The 15,297-nt window shown below is 39.0% G+C and overlaps 1 protein-coding gene across 2 annotated transcripts in view; it reads left to right on the top strand.

The window, feature by feature from the left end:
• MRTFB (myocardin related transcription factor B) overlaps nucleotides 1-15,297 on the top strand; it is a 191,957-nt gene that overhangs the window by 58,301 nt on the left and 118,359 nt on the right. For both annotated transcript variants that reach the window (XM_081089067.1, XM_081089066.1), the window contains one exon: nucleotides 7,365-7,581. In XM_081089067.1, coding sequence (XP_080945193.1) covers nucleotides 7,428-7,581 — 154 coding nt within the window. In that variant the 5' untranslated portion in view covers nucleotides 7,365-7,427. The remainder of the gene's footprint in view (nucleotides 1-7,364; nucleotides 7,582-15,297) is intronic.

Below are 15,297 nucleotides of genomic sequence, written 5' to 3'. Positions count from 1 at the left end.
AACCCCGGCTGCCTCGGCCACCCTCTCAGCCTTGGCATTGTCCAGAAGGTCATCTGGATGGTAGTTCAGTTGTTCGGCAGTTTGGTCAATTTGCATATTATGCTTTTGTTACTATAGATATCAGTATGTTTAATACAGAGAAGAATTCACAAGTATTTCGAAGGACTATGATACAGTGAGAATAGATTATTTCATATTGAACTAATAGTGTTTGAAATGTGTTCATAGTTGTACTAGAATGCTGTTACAAAACTCTGAATGTGAACTTTTATTTGGTGTGTACTCTGAACTGTTATTTTAGAGTACAGTATTAACACATTTGCATAAAGATAGACAGTAATGACATAATATCTAAGTAGTAATTTGTATTAAGAGATTCCAGAAAACTTTAAAACTTTAAAAAGACCCAAATTTCTAATTGAGATGTCCTTGGCATCAACATAAATCTTTAAAATGCTTTGTGGAAGAACCACTCTTATCTATCCTCCACTTGTTCAGTTTGTTGGATTACCACTCTCTCCAATCCCCTTGTCTTAGGACACACTAAATGGTCATGGCTAGGAAATGGCACTGAAGTCTGGTGATGCATCTGTTCTCACTAAGTTTTATGCTAACCAAAAGTCAGCTGTGTTTATTCCTAAATCTGTTTATGCCAATAGTTGTAGTAATCATAATTATGTAGTTTGACTAAATATTATGTAAACTGATGAAATAAGAATGCAAAAAAGTTAAATGCTTGGGAACATAGAGGCATATTACTTAATACTTTTGAATTGAGTGTAGGCGAGAAACTAAAAATATTGGGTAAAAAATTATAAAAATGTTGATGCATTCTTAAAGAAACGGAAACTAGAAATTATAGATAGTCATGGTTTATGCCAAGGTCCAGACACATCTGGAAAGAGAAAATCATGGCCCTATATTGGAAGACTGGCAAACAAATGGACATTTATGCACTCTAATTTAAAAGAAAATGTTTCAAAATTAAGTATCATTTTTAATGACTCCTCTTTACCTGAGTTTTTTTTTTGGTTTACCGTCAAACTACCTGGCATGGTTGCCTTAGATAATAGGATTTCTCTTTTGGTTAATTAGAAACCAAAAAACTAGATTACAAGGTAGGGGACACATGGTCTCACCTCTTCTACTTAACTAGTTACAATAATTTGGGCAGGTAAATTAAACTTTGATTTTTTTCATGTATTTTGCAATACTTTTGAATTTAGCAAAATATCTTTGTTTACATTCTAGTGGTTCCTAATATAAAAAAGAATAGAGTTAGAAAACAAATTTCCCTCTTTTTAGTATGCCTTTCTCTTCTCCTTTCTCTCGTTCTGTCTTTGTTTCCTTTTCCCATCCTTTCTTCCCTGTCTTACAGAATTGGGAAATTGGAGTACAGTATACTTTTTATCTGTTAAATAAAACATTTATGCCTTAGCTGGTTTGGCTCAGTGAGTAGAGCATCGGCCTGTGGACTGAAGACTCCCGAGTTCAATTCCAGTCAAGGGCACATGACCGGGTTGTGGGCTCGATCCTCAGTGTGCGGTGTGCAGGAGGCACCCAATCAATGATTCTCTCTCATCACTGATGTTTCTAGCCTTCTCTCCCTCTTCCTTCCTATCTAATAATAGAGAAACATGGTAATTAGACGTAACTTCGCCTCCCTTCCCATTGGCTAATCAGTGAGATATGCAAATTAACTGCCAGCCAAGATGGCGGCCGGGAGCCAGGCAGCTCAAGCAAACATGAGGCTTGCTTGCTCCAGTGACAGAGGAAGCCAACGTTCCCTGCCTGCCACTGCTGGGCTCTGAGCTCCGGATGCAACTATGTTGCAATTATAGAACCTAAACAAACCCCAGAAACCTGTTGTCAGCCAGCGCGGCCTCAGAGCTTAGAGCGGCCAGTGATGGCAACAGAGTTTCAATTATAGAATCTAAACAAACCCAGGTACCTGCTTTCAGGCGGCAACGGCCTCAGAGCTAAAGCCGGCTCTCAGCTCCAGTGACAGCCATAGAAGGTAAATAAATCCCAGAATAAAAAAAAAGAGAAAAGGAGAGGCTGGGAGCTTCAGTCGCCCACCAGCCTGAAAACAGCCCTCAGCCCCTCACCCAGACTGGCCAGGCACCCCAGTGGGGACCCCCACCCTGAAGGGGGTGTGACCAGCTGCAAACAGCCATCATCCCATCATCCAGGCTGGCCAGGCACCCAAGCGGGACCCCCACCCTGATCCGGGACACCCTTCAGGGCAAGCCAGCCAGCCCCCACCCGTGCACCAGGCCTCTATCCTATATAGTAGATGGGTAATATGCAAACTGACCCTCACAGCAGAAGGACTGGGAATGACTGGTCACTATGACACACACTGACCACCAGGGGGCAGACGCTCAATGCAAAAGCTGCCCTCTGGTGGTCAGGGCGCTCTCACATGGGAGGAGCTCTGCTCAGCCACAAGCCAGGCTGATGGTTGCCAGTACAGCGGTGGTGGTGGGAGCCTCTCCTGCCTCCTCAGCAGCACTAAGGATGTCTGACTGCAGTTTAGGCCTGCTCCCCGCTGGCAAGTGGACATCCCCCGAGGGCTGCCGGGCTGCCAGAGGCATGTCTGATCGCCAGTCCCCCGGAGAGCAGGCCTAAGCCAGCAGGTGGTCATCCCCTGAGGGGTCCCAGACTGTGAGAGGGCACAGGCCAGGCTGAGGGACCCCCCTCCTCCCCCTGCCGAGTACACAAATTTTTGTGCACCGGGCCTCTAGTATATATATATATATATGTATATATATTATTCTTAATATATATATTAGTTTTAATATATATTAAAAACATTTAATATGTTTACAAATATTCTTAGCATTTAAATCAAATGCTAATTTGTGGTTTAACAAAATTAGAGTTCCTTTTTGACCCAGTAGTTGCTAAATGTGGAAATCATCTTTGCTTAAAATTAATTCTCCAACCAGTTCTTACTCTCTGAGAATCATTCATTTTTAATAAATTTGGAAAATGCAGTTGTTCAAGCTATTAAAAGACCTGGGTTTTTGGTCATTTTACTTGGAGAACTAATAAAATTTTCTAGTTCTTTATATCTTTTTATATGGCAATTTGAAAGCCACATGTGTTTTAAATTTTGCTAATTCAAATTTTTATTTATGGATGGATCACAATGAATATTTCAGAAATAGTGTTTACTTAAGTTTTAGTTGTAGTACTTAAGAATGCATCATTTTTGAAGATGTTAAGTATGGAATTTGTTCCATGTTATGTTAATTTGAAACAAATCTACAGTAAACAAGTTAAAAAATAAATCATCTCACTGGCATTTTTAGAACTATAACTGCCACTTCAAGCATAGGACAGTTATGTAACTTTTTCTATATAGTGTATTCTCAGAATTTGGTATTCTTATAACATTTTTGCTCTGTATTTTATGGCGATATATAAAAATCCAGCTGCTACAAAGAAAACCCTTGCTTAGAAGTTGTTTATTTGAAACACTTTTACCTGATGTCCGAAACGTTCTTTTATATTCAGTACATCTATGACTGTAGATTTCTTTTTTTTTCTGCTTCAGAGTTTAATTCCAGATAGCTATACTGTGAGAATTTTCTAAAATGGAACAAGGAAAGGGTTTCCTTCATCTGTCACGAAGCAAGCATGTTTTACTAACTCCTGTTAAGCACTAATGTTACGTTATAATTACCTAATTGACATGGTCTTGACATCCAGGAGATACAGGGATATGATTGAGTTGTCAGTGGAACCCAGTGCCCATTCCAGTGCCTAATGCTCTGGGCCTTCAATGTGGATGTTAAAAAATTGTATAAATGGATCTTTTCACAGCTTTATCTTCCTCTTTCTCATGACTCCCCTCTCCCCCAAATATTTCTGTCTCTCCCAATTATTTGCTTCAACTTACTGGCGGTTTTGGCGCATAAATATCGTGTTGCTGTGGAAGAACATGGGCTCTAAAGTTGATGTTAATCGCTCAGATTTGCCTACTGTTTCCACGTCTTAGTTTTCTCACCGGTAAAATGAGAATAATACCCGCCCACAGAGAGGTCACGGGGGAAATTAAGGCAAGCAAAGCTGAGGCTTGTGCCCAGCTTAGTAGAAATGTGGTAAATATTCTACCCTTTTCTTATTTTCACTTGTCATTTTCATTTTTTAAATTAGGAAACTGAGTCCCTGAGAGGTTAAGTGTCTTGCCCAAAATTAAATCCCTATATCTCTAGCCACATTTGTTTAGAGCTCCCTCCAAGGGGCCTGTAGATTCTCAGTTTACTTTCATCTTCCCTACTACTCATTCCAGCTTTCCAACCGCACATTTCTAAAAGCCTCCACTACTCTCAATTCTTTATTTTCCTTTTCAAATTAGCCAGTCATCAAGCCTTAAAATTTTGCCTCTTAAATGTTAATTGGAATTTATTCCCTATTCTGCGTTTCTACCATCGTAGTCCTTCAGCATTTTAGCAAGAGATTTTACTAGTTACCTACCTCTGCCAGAATTACCTTTCTAAAATACCAACCTGATTATATAGAGTCCATATTACTTCACAATTGTGCTTTAACTTACCACACCAGCTTACCTTCTGCTCCCTCCACCCACAAGCCATGCCCTTTCTACACTGATCCCATCAAACCGTTGCTGTTAGATGATAACTGTTCATACCACTATGAGAAAAATTTCCGTCCCTACCAACTTCTATTTACCCTTCAAGACTTTCCTAGTTTACCCAAATAAAATTAGGCATTTAATTCTTAGGTTCCTATAGCACTTCATACCTACTTATATTCTGTTATTTTTCATACATGGTTTAATAGTTTGCTACTGACTTCTCTTCCCACTAATTGGGCAGATGACTTATTCTCTATAAAATGGGGGGAGGGGGTTCTACTACATTAATGAATCTCAACCTGGCTACACATTAGAATCACTCTATCAAGACCAATTGTATCAAAATTTCTATAGATCCTCCTCCTTGCCCTAATCCATCAGGGATTTTTTTTTTTCCTCAAGTGATTATGATATTGTAAGTAAGGTTAAGAATCACTTATACTAGACCTTGGTTCTAAGATACCTTTCAGTTAAAATATTGCTATTCTATGTATTTGCACAGTCTTTTGAAATATAAGAACATTTGAGTAATCAAACCAGGAGTTAGAAAAAAATCGGGGAACAAAAACAAATCTATACTCCATATATATCATTATAAACCCCAAAACAGTGCTATAATTTTATTTGAATCATAATATTAAAGAAATGAAGAGGAAAAAACTAATCTTTTGTATTTATCTACATGTTTACTGTTTCTGATGTTTTTCATTCCTAATATTCAAGTTTCTATATGGTAACACTGCCCTTCAGCCTAAAGAAATTCTTTTAGCATTACTTGTAGCATGTGTTTGCTGGTGACAATTTTGCCTTCACTTAAAAAGGGTATTTTTGTTGGATGTGGAATTCTGGATGTGTAGTTATAAGAAACTCTGGATTCTGTAAGGTTCCCTCTCAGGAGTACTGCTATATTTTAACACACAGTTAACTTTACTGAATTCACTTTTTCAAACACCCTCTTTTCTATGAAATCTCGGTTATATTCTTTTTGCCTTAGTTGGGCTATTGGGAGCCTGCCCTGTATGTGCATAATTTAGGGGTCAACCAGAGGCTTGGGCAGAGTTTATACACAGAATTTAGGGGTTCCTCTTTTGTGGTTCTCTCCTTTCTGGAAACTAAATATAGAGTCAAGAAATCGATCCACATATACATGGTCAGTTGACTTGCAACAAAGGTGCCAAGGCAATTTAGTGAAGAAAAGATTACCTTTTCAATAAATGGTGCTGAGACAATCAGATGTCCTTATGCCAAAAAAGAAAACCAGAAAAGTTTGATTCAGATATCACAACATATATAAAAATTAACCCAAAGTGGATCATAGACTTAAATGTAAAACAAAAACTATAAAATATCTAAAAGAAAACATGAGCTAATCTTTGTGACCTTGGGTTAATCAAAGATTTCCTAGCTTCAACACTAAAAACATGTTTTATAAAGGAAAAAATTGATAAAATTGGACTTCATCAAATTCAAAGCATCTGTTCTTTACAAAACACTATTAAGAGTATAGTAAAATAAGGCATTGACTTGGAGAAAATATTTGCAAATTACATAGCTGATAAAGGACTATTGTTCAGGATATATAAAGAACTTTCAAAATGATAAGAAAATAAACCATCTAATTTTAAATATGAAAATAAAATAACTAAAATAAAAGATTGATCATAATCAAGTGTTGGTTAGAAAGTAGAACTCTCATTCACTGCTGGTGAGAATGTAAAATGGCACAACCACTTTAAAAAACAGGTTGTCAGTTTCTTTAAAATCTGAACATGCAGCTGCCATATGATTTAGCCCTTTCATTCCTAGGTATTTGCCCAAGAGAAGTGAAAGCATGTATCCATATAAATGCTTGTACTAGAGCTCTAGCAGTTTTGGCTTAGTGGATAGTGCATCGGTCCTTGGACTGAAGGGTTCCTTCCGGGTTCAGTTTCGGTCAAGGGCACATACCTCTGTTGCAACTCGATTCCCGGCCCTGACCAGGGCGTGTGCAGGAGGCAACCGGTCGAGGTGTCCCTCACATCAATGTTTCTCTCTGTCTTTATCCCTTCCTTTCTCTCTCTCTCTCTCTCTCTCTCTCTCTCTCTCTCTCTCTCTCTCTCTCTCAAAAAAAATACTTGTATAGGAATGTTCATAGCATCTTTATTTTCTAATAGGTAAAAACTGTAAACAATTCAGTGTCCACCTATACATGAATGAATAAACAAACTGGTATGAAACGCTACTAAGCAGGCAACAGTTTTATCAAATGTTTGCCACTGAATGATACGGACCGCCATCCTTCTAGCTTTCAGCAACAGTTTGTTTTTGCTGCCCACCGCTCAGTTCCTAAGCCAGTGTCACATATTGAGGGTTTTTATCTTGTCTTTGGTGCTTCGATTATTGATTTCTCTGTCAATCAGGTTAATTTGTAGCAGTTAAAATAGATTTTCAAGCCAGACGCTTTTTTATTTTCATCAGCTTTAGTTGACTTTGTCTCATTTTAGGTTGCATTAAAATCTTTAAGTAATGACACCAGTAACTGTAACTTTTCTTTAAACTGTCCAAAATATCATACAAATACTTGCAGCTTTTATTTACCTAGTTGTTAGATGGGAAATATATTGTTCCTGTGTGTTGTACAAGAACCTGAGGTCCAGAGAGGGCAACTGCCGCATAGCAGGGAAACTGAACTAGTACTAAGGGATCCCATTTTAATACTTTTGTGCAAATTGAAGAAAAATAAATGTACCACATACTTACACATTCTTTATTTTGACAGTCTCTTCAACAGACCACATTTAAGAGGTGTCTCGGACTCCCCGTTGCCAGTGACTGGAACACAATGGATCACACAGGGGCACTAGACCCTGAGGATGAATTGGGACCTTTAGCCCATCTTGCTCCAAGTCCTCAAAGTGAAGCTGTTGCCCACGAATTCCAGGAACTCTCCTTGCAGTCCAGTCAGTACTTACCCCCTCTGAATGAACGGAAGAATGGTGAGTTCTTCAGCATGTGCAGTGGGGATTTTGATTTGATTTAGACTTTGTGAGCCCAGATTATTTCTCTTTGGTAGTAATTTTGTTGTTGCTGTTGCCAGTTACATTGGCAGTTTGTCACACAGGAGAGAACCTCATAGGGGAACTTCTTTGTTTTGAGTAATAGGCAGAATTTCACTTTCCATCCAGTTCTTCCATTATTTCCCCATTATCTTTAGTAGCAGCATTCTCTTTGAAAATGAGCTTTAAATGCAACCATTTTAGCACTAGCAGAAAATTTCATGCTAGAATGGTATTGGAAAGTGGCTTTCTCTAGGGAAGATAGATTTGTGGAATTAAATAGGTTCTCCTCCCAATTTCCCCATCTCCAATGTGTTGCACCTTAATTTCAGAATTGGCAGAATTTGCGCTATCTTAATGATCACTAAGAAAACAAGAATGTTTTATTTGAGTATTTTTATTTTAATGAGTTTTAGATATGGCCATATTTTCAGTCTTTGGCTGGCTCATCATTGGATACAAAATGTATATTTTCTATTAATTGGTTATCTGTTCACGAAATTTTCATTGATTACAGAGACATCTCAGAGTTTCCAAAAACACAATACAGTGGGGCCTTGACTTACGAGTTTAATTCATTCCGTGACGGAGCTCGTAACTCAAATTACTCGAATGTCAAATCAAAAAGTGAACGGGTGAGACACGTGATGCTGGGCTGATGTTGTGGCGTTCACTGTGACGTTCGCTGCGCCAACTAGCGGTGGGGTATCTGAAGCTGGCTCGTAACCTGAATTTTAGCTCGCAGCTCAAAGCAAAAAATCAGCTGAGAGACGGCTAGTATCTTGAAAAACTCGTTAGTCGGGACACTCGTAAGTCAAGGCCCCATTGTACTGCCAATTTTTAACGTAAATTAATAGAGATGATATAACATATTCTTAATTCTTAAAACATAAAACTAGCAAATATAAACTATTAAAATTTGCAACCACACTAAATAAGTATGCATAATAAAATGCGGGGTTAAGAATTTCAACTGGATTTACTGTGCTTTCCTCAGTTCTGATGCGTGTTATATTCCCAAATATATTTTTTAATTTAATTTTAAAAGCCAGAAGAGATAAAACTGGTTCTCTATAGAACACTTCCTTGTTATTTATTTTTCTGGGTTCTGAGTATTTCCCAATTCTTTTCATTATTGGCCTTACCTTATTCAGGAAAATGGATAAAAGATAATACACTACTACTAGTATATGTCTTTGGAGTATAACTTGTTCTCCCTTCAATACGATATCTGATACTTGTATTTGATACTTGTTAGGCACAACCCTTGTGCAGTTTAATTGGTATACAGCAATATTTTGGCTAAGGTACTCTCAAAGCCTTCATGAAGCTGTGGATGATGGATGGATGACGGCTTTAGAACCTTCCATCAATTAAAGGCCTAGCTTTATCTTAGTGTCTGAGAGAGAATAACCACATTTTCTGAAACATAACTAAATGTGATCAAACTTACACAGTACACTTGGATCCGTATAATAATGTTCAAATTATTATCTGCAAAAAAAAAGAGGGTTGATTGGTTATAAAATTGCCCTAATACACAGTTGCTCAAGAAGATGGTCATATGTAGCAGAGGCGAGAAGTGAAGTGTGTGAAATAAGTTTATACTCTGGAGATTTACTTGATTCAGCTCACCACATTATCTTATAAGAATGTTCTCTTGAATATGTATGCCTGAATATAAGGTAAACTCAAATACAAGGTGGTCTCCCCTTATAAACTTTTAGGGAGGTTGATGAAATGGTAAAAGTTTTAATTTTTTAATTTAGTTACATATATATAATTCAAGTCACATTTTATGAAGCAGTACAATAATATAGAAGAATTGCTTTAATCCATGCTTATATTTTATAAAACCAACTTGCTCAAACTCTATCCATGAATCTTTGTGGTGTTTTTATCCTCTTTGCATCATCCAATTAGCATGAAAGTCCAGGGTGCATCTTCATTTCTGTCTCTTTTGTTTAAGTTACAGCAGTTGTTGAATGCATGCATAATCTGACATTGAAGATTTTATGTGTAGACCACAGGTGCCATTTACAAAACAGTGGGGCTGCAGTTTTTTGTTTTATTTTCTTGTGTGTGTCTTATGTATTCATGATCTCGATAACATAATTACTCAAGTTTTAATCTGTGATTTACAACATTTTATGGGGCTATAGTTTCTGTTTCTGAATTTAATCCCCTCCCTTTTGTTTTTAGTAGTAATACATTCACAGAGTTTAAAAAGTTAAGGGTACAAATTGGTAAACAGTGAAAAATAGGTCACCCTCCCAATCTTGTCCCTTAGCCATCCAGTTGCTTCCCCTCAAGTAGCAACTGTTGTGTGTTTTTCTGAGAGAATGCTATTTGATTACTTTTTTTAAAGCAGTTTTGAAAGTCTTTGTAACAACATCCAACACTTTAATTTTAAGGTTATAACCTAGGAATAATTAATGTGTTGATTTTTTCCCCACTTTTATTTTTATTCTATTAAGGTATTTCTGTCCTAAAACCAGTTTCTAATGCAATTGATTTAAAACATTTTTTGAATTGAATTTGTTGGGGTGACATCCTATCTAATAAAAGAGAAAATGGTAATTAGCCGTACATCCGCTACCCTTCCCATTGGCTAATCAGGACGATATGCAAATTAACTGCCAGCCAAGATGGCGGTTGGCAGCCAGGCAGCTTGAAGCGAACATGAGGCTTGCTTGCTTCAGTGACGGAGGACTCCAACGTTCCCCGCCTGCCGCTCCCGGCCTCTGAGCTTGCAGTTTGAAACATTGTTACAAATATAGAAGCTAAACAAAACCCCAGAAACCTGCTTTCAGCCAGCCAGGATCTCAGAGCTGGAGTTGAAACAGTGTTTTGATTATAGAATCCAAACAAACCAGATACCTGCTTTCAGCAACGGAGGCCTAAGAGCTGGAGCCAAGCCTCAGAGCTAAAGCTGGCCCAGAATAAAAAAGAAAAAAGAAAAAAAGGAGCGGTTGGGAGCTTCAGTCACCCGCCAGCCTGAAAACAGCCCTCAGCCCCTCACCCAGACTGGCCAGGCACCCCAGTGGGGACCCCCATCCTGAAGGGTGTGTGACCAGCTGCAAACAGCCATCATCCCATCATCCAGGCTGGCCAGGCACCCCAGTGGGGACCCCCACCCTGATCCAGGACACCCTTCAGGGCAAACCAGCCGGCCCCCACCCATGCACCAGGCCTCTATCCTATATAGTAAAAGGGTAATATGCCTCCCAGCACCAGGATCAGCAGGGCCGCGAGGCCTCCCGGCACCGGGATCAGTGTGACGGGGCGGCGCCCCAACTCCCCAATCAGCCCTGCTCTGAGCCCGACCAGGGGCTGCACCTAGGGATTGTGCCTGCCCTCTGCCACCTGGGAGCAGGCCTAAGCCAGCAGGTCGTTCTCTCCCGAGGGGTCCCAGACTGTGAGAGGGCACAGGCCGGGCTGAGGGACCCCCCCTCCCCCCCCGAGTGCACAAATTTTTGTGCACCGGGCCTCTAGTCTATATAATAAAAGGCTAATATGCAAATCGTCTGAATGGCAGAATGATCCGTCACTATGACGTGCACTGACCACCAGGAGGCAGACGCTCAATGCAGGAGCTGCCCCCTGGTGGTCAGTGCGCTCCCACAGCGGGAGTGCCACTTATCCAGAAGTCGGGCTCATGGCTGGCGAGCACAGTGGCAGTGGTGGGAGCCTCTCCTGCCTCCGCAGCAGTCAGACATTCCCCAACTGCTGGGGGCCCAGGCCCGGCTGAAGGACCCCCCACCACCAACAAGTGCACAAATTTCATGCACAAGACCTCTAGTTGGTTAATAAAAATGTATAGGTTTCACATGTACAATTCTGTGACACATCATCTGTATATTGCATTGTGTGTTTACCATCCAAAGTCAGATCTCCTTGCGTCACCATATATTTGACCCCCTTAGCTACCTCTTCCCCAGTCCGCTTTCTCTCTGGTAAGCACCATACTGCTGTCTGTGTCTCTGAGTTTTTGTTTGTTCATTTGTTACTTTCAGTTTTATATCTCACATATGAGTGAAATCATGTGGTTCTTGACTTTTTTTGTCAGACTTATTTTGCTTTGTATGATAGTGTCAAGATCAATCCATGTTGTTACAAATGGCAGTGTTTCATCTTTTCTTATGGCTGAGTATTATCACATTGTATATATGTACCACATCTTCTTTATTCAGTCATCTATAGGACACTTTAGTTGTTTCCATGTGTTGAAATATGCTACAATGAATAATACTGCAATGAACATAGGGGTACATATACCTTTACGAATAAACGTTCTACTCTCTTCATAATTTTTTAGGAACCTCCATATTGTTTTCCATAGCTAATGCATTTTTCTCAAATACTTTTTTGTTTAATATTAAGTAAATGAAAGAGCATCTTAGAATATGAGATACTGTGTAAGGACTCAAATGTAAGAGAATCTTCTTTTTTCTAACAACTGACTTCAGGAAGTTAAAATCCTTACCTTATATTTAGGCATACACTAATTTTAGGTTTATGATACATTAGCCTAATTTGTGTATATATTACAAAGCATAAATGGAATCCTTGTACAGCTATCAGAAATCTAAGTTTTTATTGCAGTTACGTAAGTACTGTAGAACCACATAAATACATATAGATGGGAGAACCATAACTTTTTTACCTTAATGAATTTTTCAAGTTTATTCTTCACTTTTTAGGTCTTCTTAATGCCTTGTTTAAATCATATCATATTCAAAATGTAGGTATTAGCCTAAAAATTAATTAATACAAAATATGGTTAAGATATTTTGAAATAATCAGATTGAGATATTTTCTTGATGGTTGTATTTTATTGTTATTCCTAAGTATTTGAATTTCACGTGTTAGAATTATTTTCTTTTCTGTTGGGGAAAAATGACGACATTTCAATTTGGGCTTAGTGTGTAAAAGGATTATGTCACCAAACATTTTATAAATAAACTTTACTTGAACTTGACATTTAAGTAATGATTCCAGGATCTCCCCTTATTTTTTATTAATATTTATGTTGGCAGTGCTAGTGGAGTGGCAGAATATTCCCACTACTGGACTAAACATGAAAGATGTTTAGTAAAGATAAGCTAGGGTTTCCTTTACCCTTGAAAAGGGTAAAATAATGCTAGTTAGTGGCACTTCAAAAGTAAGGCAACCATTTAGGCAGTTAACTCTTACCAACAAGTGAGTCCTTCATAAAAGAAAGTGGATATACAGAAATGCATAAATAATGTACCTTTACTAAGACAGTGCATACACATGGATGTTGAACTTTGTTTTGACATTTTATACACATTAGACTCATTTTCATGTTTCAGTAATAACACATTGCGGACGGATCATGAGAATTCTCATGTTTTCTGTTCTAAGATTTGTGACTAATCATACTTTAAAAGATATTAGCTTGTAAGAACATGTAATAAATAACTTCAAGATGCAATGGGTATTTAATTTGAAAGTGTGCCTTTAACATTTACGTAAAATGTTTTTTGTCTTCACTCAATAGAAACTTATCTGGCCACTGGGTAAAGCTAGCAATAAAATTACTGGTCCGCAATGTGTTAACATTCCTTTAGATGAGGGAAATCAGTCAGGGGGACAGTTAGTTCTTTTATTGTTTAAACTAGTAGCCCTGCACATGAATCCGTGTGCCAGTAGCTCTCTGCAGGGCCTGGCCGCTCCGTGCCACTGCCCAGAGGCTGTCTGCGGCCCAGAGGCCCATCCGCGCCCCAGCCTAGCCAGAGGCCCATCCATGGCTGGGCGCGGAACGCTCACACTGCCCACTCTCAGTAACTGCCCCCCCGGGACTGGGGGACTCCTACGGGGCTGAGAGGACTGGGCGCCGCCATCTTTGTGACAGAGTGATGGTTAATTTGCATATCACCCTTTTATTAGATAGGCTAGGAAAAGCTCAGGTGCTATAGATTGAGTGTAGCTTTATAAAAGGAGGGAAAGACAAAGTTGATGAAGACAATATACCTGAAAAAGCTGCGGCTCCTTTGCCAGGATCCACACCTAGATGAGACCATGAAGAAGCAGCTTTTCATTCATGAGGCCATTTGCAAGACTAATCTATGCTGGTTGATGAATTAAGTTTTTAAGTCATGGCCAGCAGTATCATAAAGTAAGAGGATATAGATTCCCCTTTTATAAAACTGTTTTGATATTTCAGTACTTTTTGGTATGTCTCTGAAGATGAGGTTCAATCATGTTAACATGGCCACAGATATACCACAGGCCAGCTGTCAGTAGTGTCAAGTACGTGGAAAATAAGCATCTGCCACCTTCCTCTCCCTAAATTAACCGGCTTTTAAAAACTGTATTATTATGAAATAGCATGTTTTAGGCCTCAGTGAAGAGGAGAGACTGTTTGTTATTCTTACTTTAAATTTTGTTATTACTAGTTACTACAGTTGTTAGATTTTTTAACTTTAGTCCCATATTGAAATTTTTTTTCTTAAGGTTTTCATCCATTAAATGTATCACACTGAATAATTTTAGACCATCTCTTGTTCTTAGTAGGAAGAAAATAATTTATTCAAAAGTGTGTTGCACAAGGAAATACATGGTGATTCCAATACGGGATTAATACATTTGCAAACAGTCAGATGAACTTTGCCTCACCCAGCCAAAAAACCTGCCGGCCTTGTACCATAGAAAATAAATGACACGTTTACAGTGGGTCTTTTCTTTTGGTTTTACTTTGAGAACAATTCCCCACTCCTCGTTAACCTGTTAGGCTTACGGGCAGTCCGCAGGTGGTGAGCATTTGTCTTGAGCACAAGCCTGTTCCTTAGAATGCACAGGAGCTGGTATGGCCTACTGGAGATTGGTGAGGGAAGGAGAGGATATACCTGTTTTTCTCTGGAGCAGACAGCCAGGCATAAAATTCTCATCTTTATATATAAAAGCCTAAGTGACCGTTACCACCGAATGACTGGACAACCAGCAGTGGCTATGACGTGCACTGACCCAGACCTTGCTGCTGGGGCCCTGACAGCCCCGAATCTGGTTCACCCGCACCCTGGACCCAGACAGGAAGGAAGAAGGAGCCCAATTCCTTGTGGAATCGGCCTTGCCTTAGCTTGCTGCTGGGGCCAATCTCCTGCAGTCCCTTCCCCAGCAGGCTGCAACCCCTCCCCCCATCAACCCTGACCGCTGGCCAGGCCGAGGGACCCCATCTGTGCATGAATTTGTGCACCAGGCCTCTAGTAGTGTCATAAATGGGAGAGAAATAAAAAACTAAAAAGCCAAGACAGGGAACTATGGATTCTTGCTTTCCCTTTCTATAACTGGAAGTAATAGAAATGAATAATTTTCTATATAATTGTCGTTTGCTTTACTGTTAACATATTTAGGATCTTGAATATTTAAAGTGATTCTCAAAGATATTAATAAATATTCTGATAGATGTAAATGATTTCTTTTTCTGTTTTCAGGAGTTACTTAAGAATATTTACACTTAGAAGATAAATACATTTAAATATTTTCTGTAGTTAGTTTTGAATATTTTTTTGAAAATTAGGCATAAGGACTTATACTAACCACAAGTATAAAGTTTAAAAGCCAACTATGAACCTCTTGACAACTGCAAATGAAGTTCTCGATTAATTGTGGCAGCTCTCATACTGTTTTTGT

This window comes from Myotis nattereri, assembly GCF_964212035.1.
Source record: "Myotis nattereri genome assembly, chromosome: 4".
Classification (NCBI taxonomy): Eukaryota; Metazoa; Chordata; class Mammalia; order Chiroptera; family Vespertilionidae; genus Myotis; species Myotis nattereri.
Note: the sequence above shows the minus strand (reverse complement) of the source record. Positions and strands in the feature narration are given on the sequence as shown.